Genomic DNA, 22,539 nt, shown 5'->3' on the forward strand with positions numbered 1-22,539 from the left:
GGGTTGTTACAAGAAATAAATGAGATGACATACATGTGTGTCACAGCATAGGAACTGGCATTTGGCATGGTCTCAATACAGACTTTGAAGGGATTTCGAGACTAGTCCAGAAGTGACCCTGAGAATGAGCCGTCCACTTCCTCATAGATACTGAATTCCATTTGTCCAGTAGCAGTGGAGTCAGGTGCAACCATAATCGGTGGGGGAAGAGTTGATTCTGATTCAGTAATTCTGATTTCAAGGCTCATTTTAGAGGCCTAGGCTACATTTCAATTCATTTAATTTCTGCTGACTCTTCCCAGACCTGTCTGTTTTCCAAAATTCAAAGAACATGGAGCTCTCAAAGATATGCTGACTCAAAGATAAGCTCACTACATAGCCACTAGCTCAGAGATGATTTCCAGGGAAGAGCCACCTCTGTTAGGGTAGACTCTGCAGAATCACATGTCTTCTCTTTTCTCTGGATCAAGTGTGTGGCAGAGGCATGGGTGGGCATGGGGTTAAAAGTATAGATTCTGGATTCATGCTATGTAGTCTGATTTTGAGCAGGGCTTCAGTCTGCCTAGCCCTCAGTGTTGTCATAAGAGTGTGTGTGGGGATAACAGTGTCTACCTTGAATGAGGTAGAAAAGCACTTAGTACCCTTTATAATGATCATTGTTATTACACTGTTTAGAATGGAGTTTGCTGATGAATAAAGGTTTGAAGAGAATGAAGTCTTTCTGCTCAAATAGGCAATCTTCCAAAGTTAAAAATTATATTTTAAAGCCTCTTTGCATTGTATATTTACCCTTTTTTTTTTTTAAACTCAGACAACTCACTGTTTTCCAGGCTCCCAACAAAGATTTATTCATGCTTTCACTGTCTCTTTAATTCTAAATTGTAGAATGGTTTGGTTCATTATTCTGTTTCTTTTCAATATAGAAAATACTTTATAATATAAGATATCTGAAGTTAGATTCTAAAACTGTGAATTCTGTTGGTGAACCCGTGGGGTTCAAATCCTAGCTCTTGCTAACTATGAGACCTTGGACAATATACTTAATCTGTGCATTTCCATTCCCTCATATGTAAAATGGTGTGTTAATAAAGGTATCTATTCACCCAACAATCATTTGTCAGTTACCTTCTATTGCTATTCAGTATTCCAGGATATAGGGTGGCTGGGAAGAGTAAATGAATTAATGTATACAGTGCTGAGAATAGTATCTGGCATATACTTGGCACCATATGAGTAATGTCAATAATTATTATCTTTTCAATTCCTCAAAATTGAAAATTTATGAAAAGGATCAATACCAGAAAATGTCACTAAAAAAGGATACTTCCCAGGCACTGATGTGGAAGACCTGAAATTAATTCATTTCTCCTCAATTCACTGGTATCCACAACTGGCAATTCAAGTTCTTTAATGCTCAAGTTTTTGTTTTGTTTCCCATCCCATGCCATGTGAATGATCCAATCAAATATAACTCATACTGCTGTTATATTTTAATAGGTATTATTTAAAGATAAGGAAATGGACTCCTGGAATCCCAGCAATTTGAGAGGCCGAGTTGGAAGGATAGCTTGAGCCCATAAGTTTGAGGTTGTAGTGAGTTGTGATCACACCACTGCATTCTAGCCCGAGTGATAAAGAGGAGACCGTGTATATCAAAAAAACAAACCAAACAAAATAGAGATGTATGAAGCTACAAAGCATTCTTTTTCCAAGTTCTAGTAGTGCCTTTTTGTTTTTTTGTTGAAAATATCAGAGAAGAAAGAACGTGATGAAAGGATTTGTTCACGTTATGGTTAATTGACAGTCACCCAAAGTTAGCAAAATCCTGCTAGGAAAATCCACATAAGGATAATATATTCTTCTCACTTTGAATTTCAAATATGCAACTGAAGTCGTTTTTTATTTTATTTTTTTAATTTCAGCATATTACAGGGGTACAAATGTTTAGGTTACATATATTGCCTTTGTCCCACCTGAGTCAGAGCTTTCAAGAGTGTCCATCCCCAGATAGTACACACCACATGAATTAGGTGTGTATATACCCATCCCTTCTTCCCCCCCCATCTGCACGGAGACCTGATAAATGTTACTACTGTATATGCACCTAAGTGTTGATCAGTTCATTCCAATTTGATGGTGAGTCCATGCGGTGCTTGTTTTTCCATTCTTGTGGTACTTCACTTAGTAGAATGAGTTCCAGCTCTAACCAGGATAATAAAAGAGGTGCTATATCACCATTGTTTTTTGTGGCTGAGTAGAACTCCATGGTACACATATACCACATTTTATTAATCCACTTATGTATTGATGGGCACTTGAGTTGTTTCCACATCTTTGCAATTGTGAATTGTGCTGCCCTAAACATTCGAATGCAGATGTCTTTTTTTCCTAGAATGTCTTTTGTTCTTTTACGTAGATGCCCAGTAATGGGATTGCTGGATCAAATGGCAGTTCTCCTTATAGCTCTTTGAGGTATCTCCATATTTTCACAGAGCTTGTACTAGTTTGCAGTCCCACCAGCATCATAGGAGTGTTCCTATCTCTCCACATCTAGGCCAACATTTATTGTTTTAGGACTTTTTGATAAAGGCCATTCTCATTGGGGTTAAGTGATATCTCATTGTGGTTTTGATTTGCATTTCCCTAATGATTAGAGATGTTGAGCATTTTTTCACATTTGTTGTACATTGGCCTATCTTATTTTGAAAAGTTTCTGAAAAGTGGGCAAAGGAGATATAGGAGATTTCTTAAGGTTCTGTGTCTTATAACCTCTGCTTATGTATAGGGAATTATTCATGAATACTGTTACCTTCTCTTAAAAAGAGGTAAAAATCTCACTGACTCCATATTTAAGATTGGATAATGTTAGGTAAGTTTTTTTAGTTCAAGATGTATCACACATAAGAGATAATTTTATCCAGGTCAGCATGAGCGGCCCAGATGAATATTTTGATTTAGTCAACAGTTTCCTAAGTAAGATTAAGCAGTTAAGCATCTTGTGGTTTATTGCCCTCACTCTGGTTGAGCCTTAGAGCAAATAAGTTATTGAGGAAAAACTGCCGGTTTTGCTATGAAAGCCTTGAGGTAACTGAGCTGACCAGCAGCAGTCTGTTTCTGGTAGACTCGGGGTAAAGAAGGGTGGAGAAAAAGTTCAGGGAATGAGGAAGCATTTCTAGGTGAAAGAGTAGCATGGTGGATTTTTATTTCTTTTAGTGTTATCGTTAACCCTGGGGAGCATGCTATTTCACACACAAAAAAATTAACATGCTCAGAAAAACAGATTTAGGAGATGTGGGTACCATCATAATTTTTCTCCTTTTTCTGCATAAATTTGAAACAAGCACCAATTTTTATTTCATGTTTGAGCAACTTTGTCTCTTCTACCATTTCCTGATTCTCAGCAAGCAACAGCTTGTTTTCTTTATCCTGACAGAAAGAAGTCCTGCTTTCCTGACTCCTTAATTTCCTATGTGGTTCTTTGGAGGAACAGTTGAGCTCTAACCACTGGAACTTGGGTAAAATAGAATAAGGTTCTGTGTGTTACTCCCCTGCTTTTCATAGACTGCTCATGCAAAGGGATGCGGATGGTCTGGTGGCTTACATTTGTTCATCCTTTCATATTTATTTGGGTCCTTTTGTATTTTGTATCATTTTGTTCCTCCTATAAACCATGTAACAGTGGCAATGTTTTTATTCTCCTCACTTTACACATGGCAGAATGAGAGTACCGAGAGGTATTGTCCATGACTCATAGTCACACAGTTATTAACTGTAAAGCTATGCATTAAAATGAGGTTCCTTGTCTTCAGTTTTCATGCTCTTTATACTATGTCATATCACATAGAAAACAGAGCAAAGCAACCAGGTAGTAAGACATTATTCAGCAAAAATGTGGAGAGGTTACACATGCCTCCAGCCTGCTTGTATTATAATTCTATGTTAAAATAATCAAAATGTCTATTTACCAGAAAAAAATGGTGGAGCACAGATCTCCAAGGTAAGAATGTGGACACAGTGTGTCTTGTGTCATTCCTCCCCAATGACTTACCCGGTAGCTGACGTCCTCCAGGAGAGTAGATGTGCCCACCGTGCACTCTGCTTGCCACAAGGTCTCCTTGATGCTACAACCATAAAGGAACACATTTTTCTTTTGGGAGTGGCCGTGGAAATCACAGAAGACCTACAATAGCCAAACAACAGAGAAAACAAATCCAGGTCAGGTCCATTGGTTCCTGAATTGCTTAAAATGTCAACTTTCTCAGATAGATACTGTTTAGTTAGCAGAACCAGCCATGTAAAGATCATTGGTGACTCCGGCAGGAGTTGTACTGATGCAGTTCTCGAGGAAGAATGTAGAATATCAGGATTTTAGGGGTGAACAAGTGTGAAGGAATATGAGTCAAGTATAGCCCTTTTGAGAAATTTACTTGAGACTAGGGAGGAGATGGAGTCAAAACTGGAAAAGAAAAGAAGAATGAGAGCATTTTAAAATATATATGAGGGTTTTAAATAATTTACAAAGTCAATAGGAAAGATCTATTTTTAATAGTAGATTAAATATACAAAAAGAGATCATTTTTATCTAGGTTCTGATGCAGTAAAGAATGACTACCAAAATTCAGTGGCTTATCAAACAAAGGGTTATTGTTCATTTATTCATTTATGCTAGAAATCAGCTGTTCCTCTGCTCTGTTTGTCTTCTTCATTCTAGCATCCAGACTAACGGGAAGCCCTAATTTGGGACATAATACTCCTGTTGCAGACGGAAAAAGTCAAAGGCAGAATCAGGTAATGGCTGTTAAATCTTCCTCTGAAACCTGGCAAATATCATATCTGCTCACATTTCATTGGTAAAAAGAAGTCACATAACCAATTTTATCATCAGTGGGGTGGGGAACTACATTCCTCCTACAGGGACGCTCTGCAAGTCACATGACAAAGGGCAGTGATGTAAAATACTATTATAAGGAGAGATGCTAATAATTGAGAAAAATCATAAAATCTATAAAAATGACCACAAATTCTTCCCATCCTTGTATGCATGCCTCTTTGCAGTGGACTATGTTCTACCTTCATCAGTAGATAGAATATAATTCTTCACCCCTTGAATCTAGACTTAGTTGTGTGACATCTTTTGGCCAATAAGAATGAGCAGATATGATGCAAGCTGAGGATTATAAAGGGGTTATTTGCTGTCTGGCTGTTCCTGGGAACCCTGCAACAACTGCCATGCGAATATGCATAGGGTAATCTGCTAGACAGTGAGACTCCGCAAAGTCATTCCCACTGACATAGCAGCTATCAAGTCAACCACCAGACATGTGAATGTATCCACCTTAGACCTTCCAGCCCTGAGCCGCCTGGCTCAGAGTAGCAGAATAGCCCAATTTACCTGCATGATTCTCATTTAGAATCCTTAGAAATAATACATAGTTTTGTCTAAGCCACTAAGTTTTTCTGTGGTCTGTTACACGACAAAGGCTAAGTGTTACAATAATCTGTTTGCTTAGTTTAAATATGTGCTTCCCTCCCTTCCATGTACACAATACACTCAACTCCTCCCCAAATGAAATAGCCCTGAATAGCCCATTCTGTCTCAGTACCAGACTCTCAGCCCAAGATTCCGTCATAGTTCTATATTCTATATGTACCTCCTCCCAATCACCACAAAGGCAAGTACCCTGCTCTCCACTCATCCACATACAATGGTTAAATGAAGCAACCATATCCCCAGTAACCTTCAGGTTTGAAAGGAGGTGGATGGGATGGACACAGCAGTCACTGGTCATCTGAAATGCCCATAGATAGACATTGTGAGGTGTCTGTATCCTTTGGATACAGCCAGTTGGTTGATTAAACCCTGGTTCTGCTCCCTGTTAGGAGCTCTCCTGGATTTTTTCTCTGTAGATCCTTACTCTGCCCTTAGGAGGTGCTTATTTTTCCTTTATCCTTCTGGGCTGCACATAAAAAGGCCATTGGAGACTAGGGCTCCCTTTGAGGCCAAATATCTCTCTTCTCTGATTCCTGATGTAGAAGTTTGGGGGCCCAAAGATCATTTTGGTCGCAAAAAGTCACAGTCTCTTTGAATCAAAGCACAGAAAAAAGCACTAAAAATGAAACACATGAAGGCAAGATGAAGTATTTTTTTCTTCTGTTTTTATTTCAACTTCTCTAAAACATAATACTTGACAGTCTAAAGCAAAATAGTAGTAATGTAGTGTATGTTTGCAGTATATGCAAAAGTAAATAATCTATCACAATAATGGCACAAAATATGGAAGAAATATTAAATTAGTAATATACAGTTATAAGGTCCTTATAGTATAAATACAGTAGTATATTATCTCAAAGTAGATGCTGGTTAATCAAAGATAGGTAATGTAAAGAATAGGGAAAACACTAAAACATTTTTAAGAGGCATAAATAATAATTCAATTGTGGAGATAAATTAGAATCATAAAAATGCTCAATTAATACAAGAGAAATCAGAAAAGATAGAAAACTCTAAGAACAGATGAAACAAATAGAAAACTGCTAGCAAGATAGTAGATTTCAATACAAACATATTGATAGTATCATTCAATGTAAATGGTCAAAGCACACTAATTAAAAGATGAAGAGTATTAGATTTGATAAACAAACAAGATAAAATATATTCTGTCTACAAGAAATTCATTTTAAATATAAAGACGCAAGTTAAAGTAAAAGGATGTAAATAGAGATACTATGCAAATACTAACTAAAAGAAAGATGGGTTAGCTATATTATTAATAATTATCAGATAAAGTAGACATCAGAACAAGAAATATTATCTGAGATAAAGAGGGATGTGCTGGTTGATGTATTCATCTTGTCTGTGGTGGTTAAGTGCTACCACTTGGCCTCTGCTACTCTGGGATTTCATAATCTCCATCAAAGGCCGGGCGCTGTGGCTCACGCCTGTAATCCTGGCTCTCTGGGAGGCCGAGGCGGGCGGATTGCTCAAGGTCAGGAGTTCAAAACCAGCCTGAGCAAGAGCGAGACCCCGTCTCTACTATAAATAGAAAGAAATTAATTGGCCAACTGATATATATATAAAAAATTAGCCGGGCATGGTGGCGCATGCCTGTAGTCCCAGCTACTCGGGAGGCTGAGGCAGAAGGATCACTCAAGCCCAGGAGTTTGAGGTTGCTGTGAGCTAGGCTGACGCCACGGCACTCACTCTAGCCTGGACAACAAAGTGAGACTCTGTCTCAAAAAAAAAAAAAAAAAAAAAAAATCAAAGCCCCCTCACCTCAGTGGTAGCATTCCCTGCAGACTTGGCTGTCAAAGGAGAGCAACTACATGGCTTTTCAAGGATGAAGATGCTCCCCTCACTAATGTGTGTCTCACTGCTTAGTGGAGGGAACATCTCTCATAGGTGGGAAGAAGGGTGTGTGAGTCTCACAAGATGAATCCAGTAGACTTTTCTATTTCCCTGAGACTTTGCACACTGTCCTCCCCATTATGCCAGGGAAGCTCAGGCAACTTGACTTCACTAAATGTAGGCTAGTATTCAGCACATGATTCAGTCAACCAACCAATTAGGGTGTTAGATGCACCTCCAGCTACTCAGACTAACAAAGTAAATCCAGAATCTGTAGATTATATACTCATATCAGTGAAGTTAGCTAAATCAGTGTTATATTCTGACTATATCAGTATATAGCATCCTTAGAATCCATTCCTACACATGTTTCCCAGGTTTCTGATGATATATATTACCAACAACTTGCAATTTTTTTGGTATGCATTTATTTCTTCCTGGGTCATGGTGTGTAGTTATCATCCATGATTATACTGGTATTTAATTCTAGTTATGAAATCAGGAGGCAATATCAAGAAGCTGTGGTGGGCCTTGAAGAAAATGAGCATCCTATTTCAAGGCACCCTCCCCAGGTGAGTCTATCCCAAGATTTTCCAATTGCCAAAAACTAGTTACTGTTCCTACTGATCTGTGAGGCTTGAATGTAGTTCTGTTCTAGCCTTTAGAGCAGTGGATCCCAAGTATTAACAAGCATCAGTATAAACTGAGTTTGTTAAAGCGGACTGCTGAGCCATGCCCCAGCAATGCTGTGATTCAAGTATGTCTGGGTTAGGCCCCCAAATTTACACTTCTAAGAAGTCTCCAGGTGATGGTCATGCCCCTGGTCACTTTGATGAAATAATTGTTTTAGGTTGAATCCTCTACCATAATGAATTTCCTATGCACCTTTACCTCTTACACCTCAGTTTCTCTCTGTGAATAAACACCACCATTCTTATGAAAAGTGTGCAAACAAATTAAGACTGTGTCTTAGCAACAGTTTTCTCAATAAAGCAAGAAGCTATGCCTACATGGTGACAGGCGCTTCTTAAATGCTGAATTCAACTAGAGAAGAGAGTGCATTTTTTATTTTCTTCAATAGTTCTTACAGACTCTGAAAGCTGAGGTAAATGATAAATTATAGACCCGTTCACCTGCAGGAATGATCACTGCTAAACCCTAGGAGTTCTAGTGGCCTCGAAGATTCAGAATGAAGAAAATGGAGACATTGTTCTGCTTGTTGCTCAAATGATGCCCCTAAAAATAAATGCCTCTTAATTATAAGAAACATGTATTCCTCCAAATTGCAGGGGGCAATTACAAGACAATTATCACATTATTTCAGTTGAAGAAGCTTTTTCTTTCCTACTGGAAGATTTAATACTTATACTTTCTTCAGTAAAATTCTGTACCAGATAAGTAGGAAGTATGCCCAATTAGGATACTCCAATATCCACAGGTTTATTTTGCTTATTAATCAATTGATTCAACAAATATTAACTAAGTGCCTGTTATGTGGCAAGAGAAACTAAAATGTTAATATAGCATGGTACCATTCCCCATACCAACAACAATAATAGCTATAATAGTTAATTTATTGAAGACTCCAGGTACTGTGCTGGAAACTTAATATAGATTATCTCACGATGAAGTAGGTACTTTCATGATGACTGGTTTTCAGCTGAGAATACTGAATTTCAGATAAAATAAGTAACTTGCCCAAGTTTGCACTGCGAATAAGTGAGAAAATTTTTAAAGCCCAATTTGCCCTAACCCAGAGGCAATGTTTTAAAACACTTTTCATTTCCATATTGCCTCTTGCAGGAGCCAACAGGTCATCATAGTACAGTGAGAGGATTGCTGAGGTAGACGTAAGTCCAGGATTCTCTGGGAATGCAAATAAGGGCATATTGCGCACCTCTTAGGAGCACCAATCACACTGTGCCCCGAATGAATGGCACCCCTTCAAGGCATGTAATGTGGTGTTTCTGGGATTGCCAAGGTAGTTTAAACCTAAGATGATTCTTACTGAGTGAAAACTATCTAAGCAAATGGAAAATTCGGAGGAAGGAGCTATGGGTTTGAGGAATTGTAATAATTTAGAATAAGAGCATACAGTGAAAGGAGACTTAATCAGGTTTCTGTAGCAGTGGGCAATAGTCAGACCATCAGTGCACTTGTATGCCATCCTAGGGTGTTAGGACATTTTGTTGAAGGTGGGTGAAGGAACCTTTAAAGGTTTGAGCAAGGAGCAACCCTATCAGATCATTAGAAGTGTTAAGATCGGAGGGACTGAGACCGGGCTAGAGAGATGACAAGGACCTAGCTTAAGGCAGCAGATATTAGTGTGTAGAGAAAGGAATTTTTGTGAGTAAGGAAGTAATATCTATAGGAGTTGCAGACTGAATGGATTTAGAGGCTCAGAGAGGAAGAGGTTAAGAATAATACCTGGATCTTTGGATTAAGGGAATGAGCAGTGACTGCTTTTTCCCAGGTCAAGGAACATAGGAAGAAATGCAGATCTGAAGGTTTTATGTAGTTTCATTTAGTTTTGTTTGAGCTGGAGTGCTTACTTTTGAACTTCTGGCCCTTGGCGAAACTGGTAGCCCTCTCCGTGTCTCAGTTTCTTCATTAGCAAAGTATATGGTGTGGATTGGATTATGCATCTCTCTAGGACCTTTTCCAATCCATTGCTGTCTAAGCTAAACTGCAAGGTTAATTTAATTCATGCAAACGTGAGTTCCATCCTTTCTTGCTCAGCAAAGAGGCTGATCACAACCACGTTGCTATGCTCCTTACATGCCTTCCCCTTCTTTTCCCTCCCTCTCTTGGTCCTATTCTGGTTCCTCTGCAAGTTAATTGGGCCCTTTGTTTGAGAAGTTACCCATTCTATCTCAAACACACCTCTCTTAGTTGTGGTCCCACCCCACCATGGCTCACTTATCCCTGATTGTGTTTACGGCGGCTCTGATTTGCCAGCTTTAAGCTGCTGTGTTTTCCACTCCTGACATCTGGGTCTCATTCCTGCTTCCCAGCAGCAAACCTCTGCATTATTTATGCATTGCCACAGGAAGATGAAGCGAGGCTGGAGTCAGGAGGAGACATATTCTGGAGAATGTGATAGAAACTCAAAACAGCAATGCTTCCAATTAAACCAACCAAGGCTCACCAAAGCCCTGGAGATTCCAGTTTGTGCGCAGCATCATGCAGACGGCATTCAGCCCAAGTTCCTGAGTGGTGTTAACATCTCTATAAAGGAAATAATATTGGTGATATGTTCAATTACCTTCCAAGAGCCCAGTTTGCAAGACCCTGTTTTCCAGACCTCTTATGAGGTCTGCCTAGCAAGCGTTTCATCTGAATTATCAGCAACATCCTGTTGAGATTAACCACAGGGGGCACGTGCAGAATTTATTCCTGTAACTACCTGAAAGGGGATTTTACGCTCCGCTTCCTTTCCCAAAGTCAGAGACTTTCACTTAAATTGGGCCATTGTGGGCCAAAGTTCCAACAGGGCCTCAGAAAAGCAGCATTTACTTATAGGTAGTTTTTGCTCCCTCCACTAGCTAATTTGTGGAGACAATTTTCACATTAAACCCAGCAGAATGCACCAATAACCAACTCTTCATGAGTCTGCCTACAGTGGGACATTTATTATATGTTGTAAAACGCTGGAGGAGGTTTTCTGCCATCCCAGTGTTGTGAATTATAAAATCCTTCTTTCCAAAATATTTCTATTACACTAAAAGAGCCCATGTAAATCAACATAAAAACATATAGTCTAGTGTGGCTTTCTTTTGTATCTAACCTCCTTTGGGTAAGTAATAATTCTAATACCTACTCTTTATTTGAATATCTGGCATGTACCAATCACCATGCTAAGATTTTACACACATCTATAATCTATAAAAAGTCTTCAAAGGAGGATATCATCCCAATTACCAAGATTCAACTTCTATTAAAGGAGGTTAAACAACTTGTCCATGGCTACCCATTAAAAAACGATGTGTTATATCTCAAATCTGATCAGTCTTATTCTAAAATTCTCTAAAACAAAACATTTAAAAACATTTGATCTATTAGCGATAAAGAGCAATATAACAAGACTGCCGATTAGCAAATCTGAGCGTGAACAACCAGACTTAGCCTGAGGTCTTGTTTCAGTGTTTTCTGCTCTCCATCTCTGCCCGGCTTTCCCTCCACAAGCAGTCAGCTTAACGCCTGAGAGGGCACATGTGCAGTGGGTTCCTGGCAGCTTTCTCAGGAACTTGAGCTGTTCCTTTTCCCCAGTTTTACACATTGAAGGGAGAGAAGCAGCAACCTGGATGCCACCATTCTACACAGTCCCTGGGTGAGGCCTTTGCCTTCCATCTCACTCAGGTACAGGTGCCGAAGCTCTCAGGGTAGAAGCATCACCTATTCATTTTGTGTGTTAAACTCAATCAGAACACACAGGCTATTGAGCCCCCTGTCTTCACCAGAAAGTGAGATCTAGACTAGGATTTTGGACCTATAACAGGTTTCTACGTTGCCTGGGTAAACCCTTGGGGTGGGTCAGGGCAGTAAATTTGCCCTTTGCTTTTCAACCTAAGGTTATCTGAGAAACTTTAGCATTCACTTAAATATAGATTATTTGTATCAGTAAAATACACACAAAGCATTGTTTCTGGTATGTTAAAGAAGCATTGTTTAATGTTTATTCGGATAGCATGAAAATGATTCTAAATAAAAGAATATAAAATAAAATTTAAATTTTTTTCACCTAGGACCTCCACGGGCATTCTGTCCCTTCCCTCCATTATGGCAGCAAGGTTCTTGTTTTTTTCTACCATATCCTCAAATGCTAAAAAAGCGAAATTCTAGATTTAGTACTTTAGCATGAGTCAATGAAAATGAGCAAAAACAACACTTGTTCTTCTACCACTTCTGAGGAATAAAGTGGAGGTAAAATAGTGTGTAATAAAATACCTGAGGTCCTTGGAGACAAGGGTTATAGGAAGGGACATGCCATCCCTTTTCTTCCCTCTCCTTTTGTGTCTCTTTTAAAAGAAGCTGATTAACTAAAAAACACAGGCCAAAGGGACAAAATAAGACCAGGAAATCATTTAAGTAGCTAAAAATTCTATTCCACTGGGCCCCAGAGAAAGACAAAACCAAAATATGCCTGCCCTGTCTCCTGGCAGAAGGCAGCCCAGTTTGTATGGGTTGTAAAGGGAAATCAATGAGCTCTTCAAAGAGCACTGAAATCCCTTTACCAACATGCACTAACACAGGGAGAGCCGAGAGGATAGGAATCAATACCTCTCCTGATTGTGAAGCCCCAATTCTTCAGAGCAACACAAGGGCCAGGCCAGCTGTAACATGGCCGCTCGAAAGAAGCTGTCCACCCATCTTTCCCCAAGCATGCTACAGCCTAAGGGCTTTCTCTTACTCTGGAAGTGATGCCCAACTTCCCCCTCAGCCACCAGCCTTGCCTCCCGCTCTTATGGGGAGTTTCACAAACAGAAACAGATTCAGTACCTCCTGCTAGCTGACTGTGGAGCCTGTCTACTTCTTTGGGCTTCTCTGCTTACCTGCCCTCTCTCCAGCTGGATCTTTCTGATTTCTTTTTTACTTTTTTTTTATTTCAGCATATTATGGGGGTACAAATGTTAAGGTTATGTGTATTACCCATGCCACCCTCCCCCTTGAGTCAGAGCTTCAAGCGTGACCATCCACCAAATGTTGCACATCTCACTCATTGTGTTTGTATATACCCATCCCTTCCTCCCTCCTCCCTCCTGCCCAACACCTGATAAATGTTATTCCTATATGTCCACTTAGGTGTTGATCTGTTAATACCAATTTGCTGGTGAGTACATGTGGTGCTTGTTTTTCCATTCTTGAGATACTTCACTTAGTAGAATGGGTTCCAGCTCTATCCAGGAAAATACAAGAGGTGCTATATCACCATTGTTTCTTAAAGCTGAATAGAAATGGTGCTGGGAAAACTGGATAGCCACATGTAGAAGACTGAAACAAGACCCACACCTTTCACCTCTCACAAAAATCAACTCACGCCAGGTAACAGACTTGACCTTAGGTGTGAAACTACTAGAATTCTAGAGGAAAACATTGGAAATACTCTTCTAGACATTGGCCTAGGAAAGAATTTATGGAGAAGATCCCAAAGGCAATCACAGAAGCAACAAAAATAAATAAATGGGACCTGATCAAATTAAAAAGCTTCTGCACAAAGAAACTGTCAAGAGAGCAAACAGACAACCCACAGAATGGGAGAAAACTTTCACAAGCTACACATCCGATAAAGGGCTGATAACTAGAATTTATTTAGAACTCACGAAAATCAGCAAGGAAAAATCAAACCACCCTATCAAAAAATGGGCAAAGGACATGAACAGAATTTTTTCAAAAGAAGACAGAATAATGACCAACAAACATATGAAAAAATCCTCAACATCTCTAATCATCAGGGAAATGAAAATCAAAACCACAATGAGATATCACCTAACTCCAGTAAGAATGGCCTTTATCAAAAAGTCCCCAAACAATAAATGTTGGCATGGATGCAGAGAGATAGGGATACTTCTACACTGCTGGTGGGACTGCAAACTGGTTCAGCCTCTGTGGAAAGCAATATGGAGATACCTTAAAGTGATACAAGTAGATCTACGATTTGATCCAGCAATTCCACTACTGGGCATCTACCCAAAAGATCACATGACACTCTACAAATGGGACACCTACACTCGAATGTTTATAGCAGCATAGTTCGCAATCGCAAAGTTGTGTAAACAACCCAAGTGCCCATCAATTCATGAGTGGATTAATAAAATGTGGTATATGTATACCATGGAGTACTATTGAGCTTTAAGATCTTTCTGACTTCTAAACAGATCTCCTTCCACAGCCTTTTTACTCTGTCCTGGTAGAGATGTTTTCCCTGACTTGATTTGCACGTCTCTATGTTGGTCAGTCTTATTTGGGGGAGCCCCTTTGTCTCCTATCTGCATTTTAAAGATCCGTTACTTTGCTCTGATTTGTTTTTAATTTTCTGTATTTAGATAAATGTGTATCTAGAATGAAAGGCCCAGATCCTGAATACACAGTTCAGTGAGTTTTGGTGTAACTAACTCTTTGATATAGAACATTTCCACTGACCTAGAAAGTTCCCTCCTGGCCCTTATTATTCAATCCCCTACCACAGAGGCAACCACTGTTCTAATTTCTATCTTCATAAATTACTTTTACTGCTCTTAAATGTTACATAAATAGAAACATAGAGTATGTAGTCTTTAGTGTCTAGGTTCTTCCATTCAATATAATGTTTCTGAGATTCATTCATGTTATGGACTGTATCCAGAGTTCACTGTTTTGTTTTTTGAGTTTTGGTTTTGGTTACTAAATAATATTCCAATGTATGAATATACCAAAGTTTGTTATGTGTTTGGGCTTTTGGATGCAAGATATAAGCTCTCTAACAAACAAAAGCGACACAAAATCCGGGTTCAAGAACATAGGGAAGGAGTCACAAGAAGGTCTGTGTGATATGAGTACCTGCCACCTGTTAAATGAAAAGCTTGCTTTCTTTTGCACTGTGCAGTGACCCAAAATACAGAGAACTCCTTGGATTTCCAATTTCACAAAGGAGAAGATCTAAGAGATCCTTTGAGGGAAAAAAAATATTTCTCAGTCTTACTAGAGTCAAGTCAAAGGGAAACCCTGCCTTGTCCTTCATGCCCAGCTCAAATGGCACCTCCATTCTCTCCAGCTTTTCCATAAGCCTGAGAGAAAATGACTTACCCCTCATCTTTGCTTCTATAACACTGCACGTGGGCCTTTATTACAGTATTTACTGTTTTGTACCACACTAGTTTCTTTGCAGACCTGACTCTACTTTCTTTTGTTTTTTTGTTTTTTTAATTTCAGCATATTACCGGGGTACAAATGTTTAGGTTACATATATTCCCCTTGCCCCACCCGAGTCAGAGCTTCAAGCGTGTCCATCCCCCAGACTGTGTGCTGCACCCATTACATCTGACTCTACTTTCCAGCAAAGTAAACTGTGGGCTCCTCAAAAAAATGTACAATCTTTTTTTTTTTTAATTGGCTTTTTATCCCTGGCACGTAGCACAGCAATCACACACATGGTGTAAGAGAAGCAACAAATAGATGACCACCCAGATGGGTGAATGGGTGGATGGATGAAACAATATGTGAATATTGTCATGTTGCCTATAAACTAAGTGATTTGTCTGGTATTTAGAATCCCCAGTAGTATCGGGGTGCTGCTTTTTCTCACAGCCCCCCACATTCTCATTGGTTCCTGGGAGTTCATGGGCAAATGCCTGACTAGCATCTAGAACAGGTGAGATTTCCTAGCAACCATACAGCACCCTCCCAGTGCTTCAGAAAAAAAAATATATTTTTTTTTAATAATAAGAGCTAGAGGTTGGGCAGAGTCACAGTTAATTTCCAACCAGATAGCCCAAAAGTCAATCTTGTTGCAGTAGAAATCTTCCTGTTGCAGGACAGGCTTGTGTACTGAGTGGCAACGCTTCTGCTGCTAGCAGGAGACTGATTCAATATAGCTTTGTAGGTAGCTAAAAGGTGATGTTAAGCCCATTAGAGAGCTTTGTAACACTGTGAATAGCATTTAGTACTCAGCTGTTTCTCACCCACCTCTCAGATGGTCCCAGCAGGAAACAAGTCTGTGGCTGTCATGTTTATAGCTAATTAATGTTTATTTATATTTTTAAACAAGCTTTTCACCTGTCAGGGTTTAAAATAAATGTTCTGCTCTTCAATTAGAGGTTGTCAGAGCAGAGAGGAATCCTATGTTGTTGTGGAATGAATGTGTGTGTGTATTTAAATGTGTATCAGTTAGGGAGTTCTTCTCTTTTAAGTTTTTCTCTCTCTCCTGTTGGAGCCTAAATCTTCCTGCTCAGAGAGACACTCTTTTTCCATGTTTTGACCATGAGGTTTGTGCCCTGCTGTGCAGGCCATGAGCTGGATTCCAGTGGGCAGATAGCAGAGATAACAGTGCCTGCTAGGATTGAGGGAGGGCAAGATCAACATGAAAATATTGTATATTTTAACCACTGCAGAACCAGGATTCTTAAGAGAAAAGAATGCTTTGCTCTCTGTGCAATAAAGGATTAACTCAGCAAGTCTAGGATGTTCAAACCTTCCATATTCTTAGAAAGTTCTGTTCCTTGACTGGCTCCTGGAAAATGAACTTTACCATCTTGGAATATTCTGCTGGATGAATGTCTTTCTTACTTGGGATGTGGGTCATGCCAAGTGGTTGATGGTAACAATATGATATTTGTTGGGAGTCTTGGGCCATGAGGTTTCAGTTTGACATCTGGAGAGGCTAGAGACTGAGTAACTAAGGTTAGCCATGTGGGGCACTCTATGGCTACATAGCTGACCCTCAGTAGAAACCCTAGACACTGAGGCTTAGGTGAGCGTGGTTGCAATAGACATTGTTGCTGGTGAATTAGGTACTGTTTATACAACTCCACTAGACAAGGAAAGGAACATCTGGAAACTTGCACCTTTGGTTTCTTTGATCGCATAGTAGATGCTCAAAAAGTGGTTAGCGATAGAGATAATTATTTGATTTAGCCAATATGTCAGCTTCTCCACCCTATTTTAAGTGTCTCAGGTAAAGTAAGGACTCTTAAGTTTGGACATATGCCCCTCCACAGTTTACAGACATGTGTGTTCACGATTTGTATTTAATAAATGAGCATTTTCACATGGTTACTTTGCTGTCATTTCCTCTTTCTTATCTCAAACCAAGGTCACTGATTTTAAATAGTCTGGTTTTTTTTTTTTTTTTTTTTTTTTTTTTTGAGACAGAGTCTCACTTTGTTGTCCAGGCTAGAGTGAGTGCCGTGGCGTCAGCCTAGCTCACAGCAACCTCAAACTCCTGGGCTTGAGTGATCCTTCTGCCTCAGCCTCCCGAGTAGCTGGGACTACAGGCATGCGCCACCATGCCCGGCTAATTTTTTATATATATATCAGTTGGCCAATTAATTTCTTTCTATTTATAGTAGAGACGGGGTCTCGCTCTTGCTCAGGCTGGTTTTGAACTCCTGACCTTGAGCAATCCGCCCGCCTCGGCCTCCCAAGAGCTAGGATTACAGGCGTGAGCCACAGCGCCCGGCCTGGTTTTTTTTTAAATAAATTGTATAGTACCAGAGGCTTGGGATAATAAAGTACTTAGAACAGTGTCAGAATCATCTTTGGAATGTAATAAGCATTAGTTGAACATGGATATAAACACCTAGAGGATTTTTCCCAAACATTATTTAATATTCATGTACATTTTCTTCCTTGTTCAATAACTGAAATATTAGAAAAAGGAAGGCCCAGGAAATAAGATAAAATGCCATTTCTTGCCCAGTTTTTACCGATGAGTACTGAACTGATTATTTGTCTGTGTTGTGGGATGAACTGTGTGCATCAAAGAGATATGTTGAAGCTCTGATCCCTGGTACCTGTGAAAGTGACCTTATTTGGAAATAGGGTCTTTGCAGACATAATAATGCTAAATGAGGCCATATTTGATTAGAGTGGGCCGTAATCCAATAGCTGATGTCCTTACAAGAGGAAGGAAATTGGGATACAGACACACACAGAGAAAGATGGCCTTGTGAAGACAGAGGCAGAGGTTGGAGTTATGCTGCCACAAGCCAAGGGATGCCAGAGATTGCTGGCATCAATGAGAAGATTTCAGACTTCTGTCCTTCAGACATGTGAGCTAAGTTTCTATTGTTTTAAGCCACCCAGTTTGTGGTAGTTCATTACAGAAGCCCTAGGAAATCAGTACATCCTCTTTTGAGCTTGTCCTACGCAGGTCTTTGGCCTTTATTTTTGGTTTTGGTTTTGGATTTTTGCCATGGCAGAGTATAATCTGCCTTCCGGAAAGTAGAATGAACAGCCAAGAGTGTGGAGGCAGAGGGAAGTGAGTAACTCACCACAGGACTCCGGCCAATGCTGCCCAGGTAGTAGAGGAGTCCTTTGGCATGGTAGATGGTTGGCTGGAGATGGGCTTGGGGAGACAGCCACTGTCTGTTCAAATCTTCCCCTCTCAGTGAGCATCTGTGACTGCAGGAACACATCATACACAAATAAATACACATTTAGAAGAAAATTACTTGAGAAAATAAAGCTCCACAATACAGACAATTAAACTAATGAATCCAACTTCCCTCTGACTTCTGCCCAATTGGCATCAATTCCAGATGTCCAGAAAGCTGCAGATCTGTCATTTAAGCTCCCAAAGTGCCATGATTGTTCACAGCCACAGAAAGAACTAGAAATCATATTTGACTTAATATTGGATGATCAGAGTTTTAAGACAAAGTTCGAGAACTGTAGCTTCCCACTACATTCACTCATGGAAAATACATTCAATAAATTTCTCTAGGCTCTGGGTCCTTCGGTTCCACAGATAGTAAGTTGAGGTCAATCTATTATGTTGTATGTGTTATATATGATATTTCCAGCTGGCCCAATAGCTATGCCAGGTGAATATTAGCACATCCCAATGAAGAGATTGAGGCTTAGAAATGATTCAATAAATGGCTGAGATCACATAACCAAGAACTGTGCTTTCCACTGGGTCTATTTGCCTCTAACCCTTATTCCCTTTCCCTTGTCACACTGCTTCCCTCCCTGGCCAGGTGGAGAACACAGAAAGCTTGACATTTTCCTGGAGAATCGCAGTACCTTTTGTCAAAGATTGCATTAGGGTATATGAGAGCTAGAATGAACTCAAAATCATATAGCCCCTCATTGCAGGAGTGAAAATGTTCATATTGGAAAGTTCCAAGTTACTTTACCAAGGTGACCTAGCTGATTAGTGATAGCACTGAAGGCAGTTCAGAGGGAGGGAACTGAGATGCTGAGTTGTCAGGTAGAGTGCTCCTAAAAGCCCACTGGAGATGACCAGTGCAGCCCATGCACAGGAGTTCACAGCAGCTCTGCTAAGACGTTATTTACTCGATAGGGTTAACAAGCAAAGTGCTACAGATTGGGGGCATCAGCACAGCATCTCCTTCACTAGCATTCCAGCACACTTCCCTCCCTCCACCCAGCCCTCCACCCTTGCCCGTCTATACTTCAGCTCCATGGAATTGATCACAGTTCCCTCTAAGCAATTGTGTCTGAGGGGCCCTTGCTAGGACTACCCCATCTCCATCCATTCCTACCTATCCAACTTTCAGGGGAACAGCCCAGCAGGGACACTTTCCTTGATTTCCCAGGCCATTGCATTCTACTGCTATTTGTTGCAAAAGCATCCCGAGGTCTCCTTTGTCAGAGTCCTTATGAAACCATTTTGGGTGGGTTTTTATTTTCACTTCTCTTGCCTTTCCCATTAGACTAGGAACTTGCTAGAAGCAAGGACAGTCTCTTGGTCACCATCAAAATCCTGAGATGATAACTGTGTCAGAGATGGTATTGAGTAAATAGTTTGGGATGGATAAATGTACTAACACTTAAATGTAGAATCAGATTCATTTTCTGTTTTTCTTTTTTTTAAAACACTATTTTCAATAAACCTTGGAGGTAGAAGGAACTTAGTTCAGCCTTCTTTTACCACTCTTTCATCTCCATATTTCTGAAATTATCTTTAAATATTAGCTTCCTGCTGCCTGTCAGACCCCCTGGCAGCTCACTGGAAACCAAAAATCTTTAGATTAATCACTTATCCCAATTTCTCCGTTAAAATATTTTGACTTGAGAAATGGTAGGTTTTGTGCATCTTCCTCTGTACCTTTTTTATATTATTATTATTTCCCTGCTTTGATCCCTCCCTTCCTCTTTTTAGTGGCAATGACATCTAGAAATAGGGTTTATCTGTTCTGCCTGGGACTAAGGATGAAGACAAAATATGAAGCAGATATTTAATGCCAATAGCAACAGAAAGGAACGGGTGGCCCAGACTTGTTCCTGAGCACGTCTTCTGTGTTAAATGGAATTTCTTTTCTCAAATCAAGGTTCTTACAGGCACAATATCCCAGAGCCTCAGGATTCTCTTTAACTGCTCTGTGATTCTCCTTGCCTTGACCTGAATTCTCATCAACCAGGGATTTGTTTTTCTTTGTAACATTGACTGAGATAAAATCAGCTGAACCTCTTTAAAAGCATTTCTGCTTATATAAATGAAAATGCAAGCACTGTATGTGTCCAATAGTCAACAATTCTACATCAGCTCTCTCTACATCTTCTCTCCCCATGCTCCATGGAAACCAAGTTCAGAGGCAGTATCTATATGGAAAGGGCTCATAGGTTACCACATAGCAGAAATATAATCCTAGATTATAATTCCCCCAAATAGAAAAACTAAAGATTTGTACAGCAACTAGAAACAGCCCAAGTTTTGGATAAGAAGACCTAGTTCCAACTCCCAGCTGTCACCAGGAATGGGATTTGGGGCTTCTTTGGGAGTCACTATTCTCAAATGTGGAAAAAAAATAGATATGCCTTACTTCCCTCCCAGGTTTATTCTGAAGAGCAAATGAAATACTATCTACTTCAGATATCTCCATGGAGAAATATCTGTATAACTGTCACTCTACTTGTGTCTGTGTCCATGACTGTATGCACATCTGTATCCACATCTGTATCTATAGCTATATCTTCACCTACACCTGTACTAATAGGGATGCATAGCACAACTTCGTTTCATTGGTTTCTTATCTCATCCTAACATTTTTATGGATGAAGAATAATCAGATAGTTATACACGGGCTGAATGCAGGGGAGAAGAATCTTGGCTAAGGCCCCTATACAAGAGGCTGTGGTCAGTACCAGCTAATCTGAGCACACTTGGCAGTAGAGGCAATAGGCTGAATAGAAAATAATTCATGTAATAAAAATTGCAAAGGAATAATCAATAGAGATTGTTGATTGGAATTTGGGCTATTAAACACTACAAGAGGGAGGATGTCATCTAAGAATATCTAAGTATATAGATTTGGAGAGAAATTGGGCCCATGTGAGACATATAGAAGTTAGGAAAACTCTTAGTTTGAGGCAGATTTTGTTTGTTGTTTGTTTTGCAGGGTTGGAGGCAATGAATTATTCCACTGGTATACATAGGTTGTATGGTTTTCGGAACCCATATGTTTGTATTTCTACTCAGCACTCTACGTGTGGCTATGATTTTGAGAGTATCTCTATGTGTTTCTATGGCATTGGCAGTTCCTGTATCTAAGAAATTGCAGATTATTACAATATGTATTATATCCTAACTTGAGTGTTTTTACTTTTAAAGCAAATCCATTTGCTTTCAATCTCCAAATCCATTTGGCATTTTGTGTTAATAATATCAGAGATTCACATAGTCAGAAGAACTGTTGCTGCTCTTCTCGGGGATTTGTTTTAAGCATTTGAAGATGAAATGCACCCCATCTTATTATCTCCTGTAGCATTTCTGAAATGACAGCTGCTCCTTCTATGTGGAGAGAATTAGCAGATGGACAGCTATGACTGGCTGGCAATAAATTCAGTGCCTATAATTTCTGAAAAGCAGTCATCTCTCAAATAGAGTTTGACGTCCTGCTTTGCTTACAAGAAGAATAAAATGGTGATCATTGCTATGGTTGGCACTCCGTACCTGCGGATATGGAGGGCTGACTGTACTATACCATTTTTTTACAAGGGACTGGAACATCCATGGATTTTGGTGTCTGCAGTTGGAGGGAAGGGTGTCCTGGAACCAATCCCCTTCAAATACCAAGGGATAACTACATTTTTCCCCCACTGAAAACTCCAAATTTACAAAAAAGAATCATCCACTTCCTTTTGGTATTCACAAATACAGGCATTTGACTCAACTAGTTTTCCTCTTTTTTTAAAGCTTTAGTTGAAATACAACCTAGTTTAAGACAAAGATTATATGCACAACGTGTGGCAGATCTAGGGTGCTCAAATATCCAGTTTCTCCAGGCATGTTGCAGTTTTAGCCTTGAAATTTCTGCATCCTAGGAAACCCTTCAGCAAATGTAAACTGAATGTTTGATCACCCTGTCTAGATGCCCCAATCCTAGGAGTTGTTGCAAAACTAAGATTCCTAACCAGAACTGGGATGAATTGTTTTGCACTGACTTTGAATGATTTTAGGTGGAGCTTTCAAACTCCACTCAGGCTCAGGCACTTCTGTCCCTATCTTTACCTTGACTGTTTCATGTACATGT

At 39.7% G+C, this 22,539-nt stretch overlaps 1 protein-coding gene across 1 annotated transcript in view; it reads right to left on the reverse strand.

Annotated features, from left to right (window-relative positions):
* AGBL1 (AGBL carboxypeptidase 1) overlaps positions 1-22,539 on the reverse strand; it is a 263,632-nt gene that overhangs the window by 8,159 nt on the left and 232,934 nt on the right. Inside the window, exons 12-13 of the mRNA XM_076005332.1 lie at positions 18,313-18,442; positions 4,049-4,180 (exon numbers count right to left, since the gene is read on the reverse strand). Coding sequence (XP_075861447.1) covers positions 4,049-4,180; positions 18,313-18,442 — 262 coding nt within the window. The remainder of the gene's footprint in view (positions 1-4,048; positions 4,181-18,312; positions 18,443-22,539) is intronic.

The sequence above is a fragment of the Microcebus murinus genome, chromosome 7 (genome assembly GCF_040939455.1).
Source record: "Microcebus murinus isolate Inina chromosome 7, M.murinus_Inina_mat1.0, whole genome shotgun sequence".
Taxonomy (NCBI): domain Eukaryota; kingdom Metazoa; phylum Chordata; class Mammalia; order Primates; family Cheirogaleidae; genus Microcebus; species Microcebus murinus.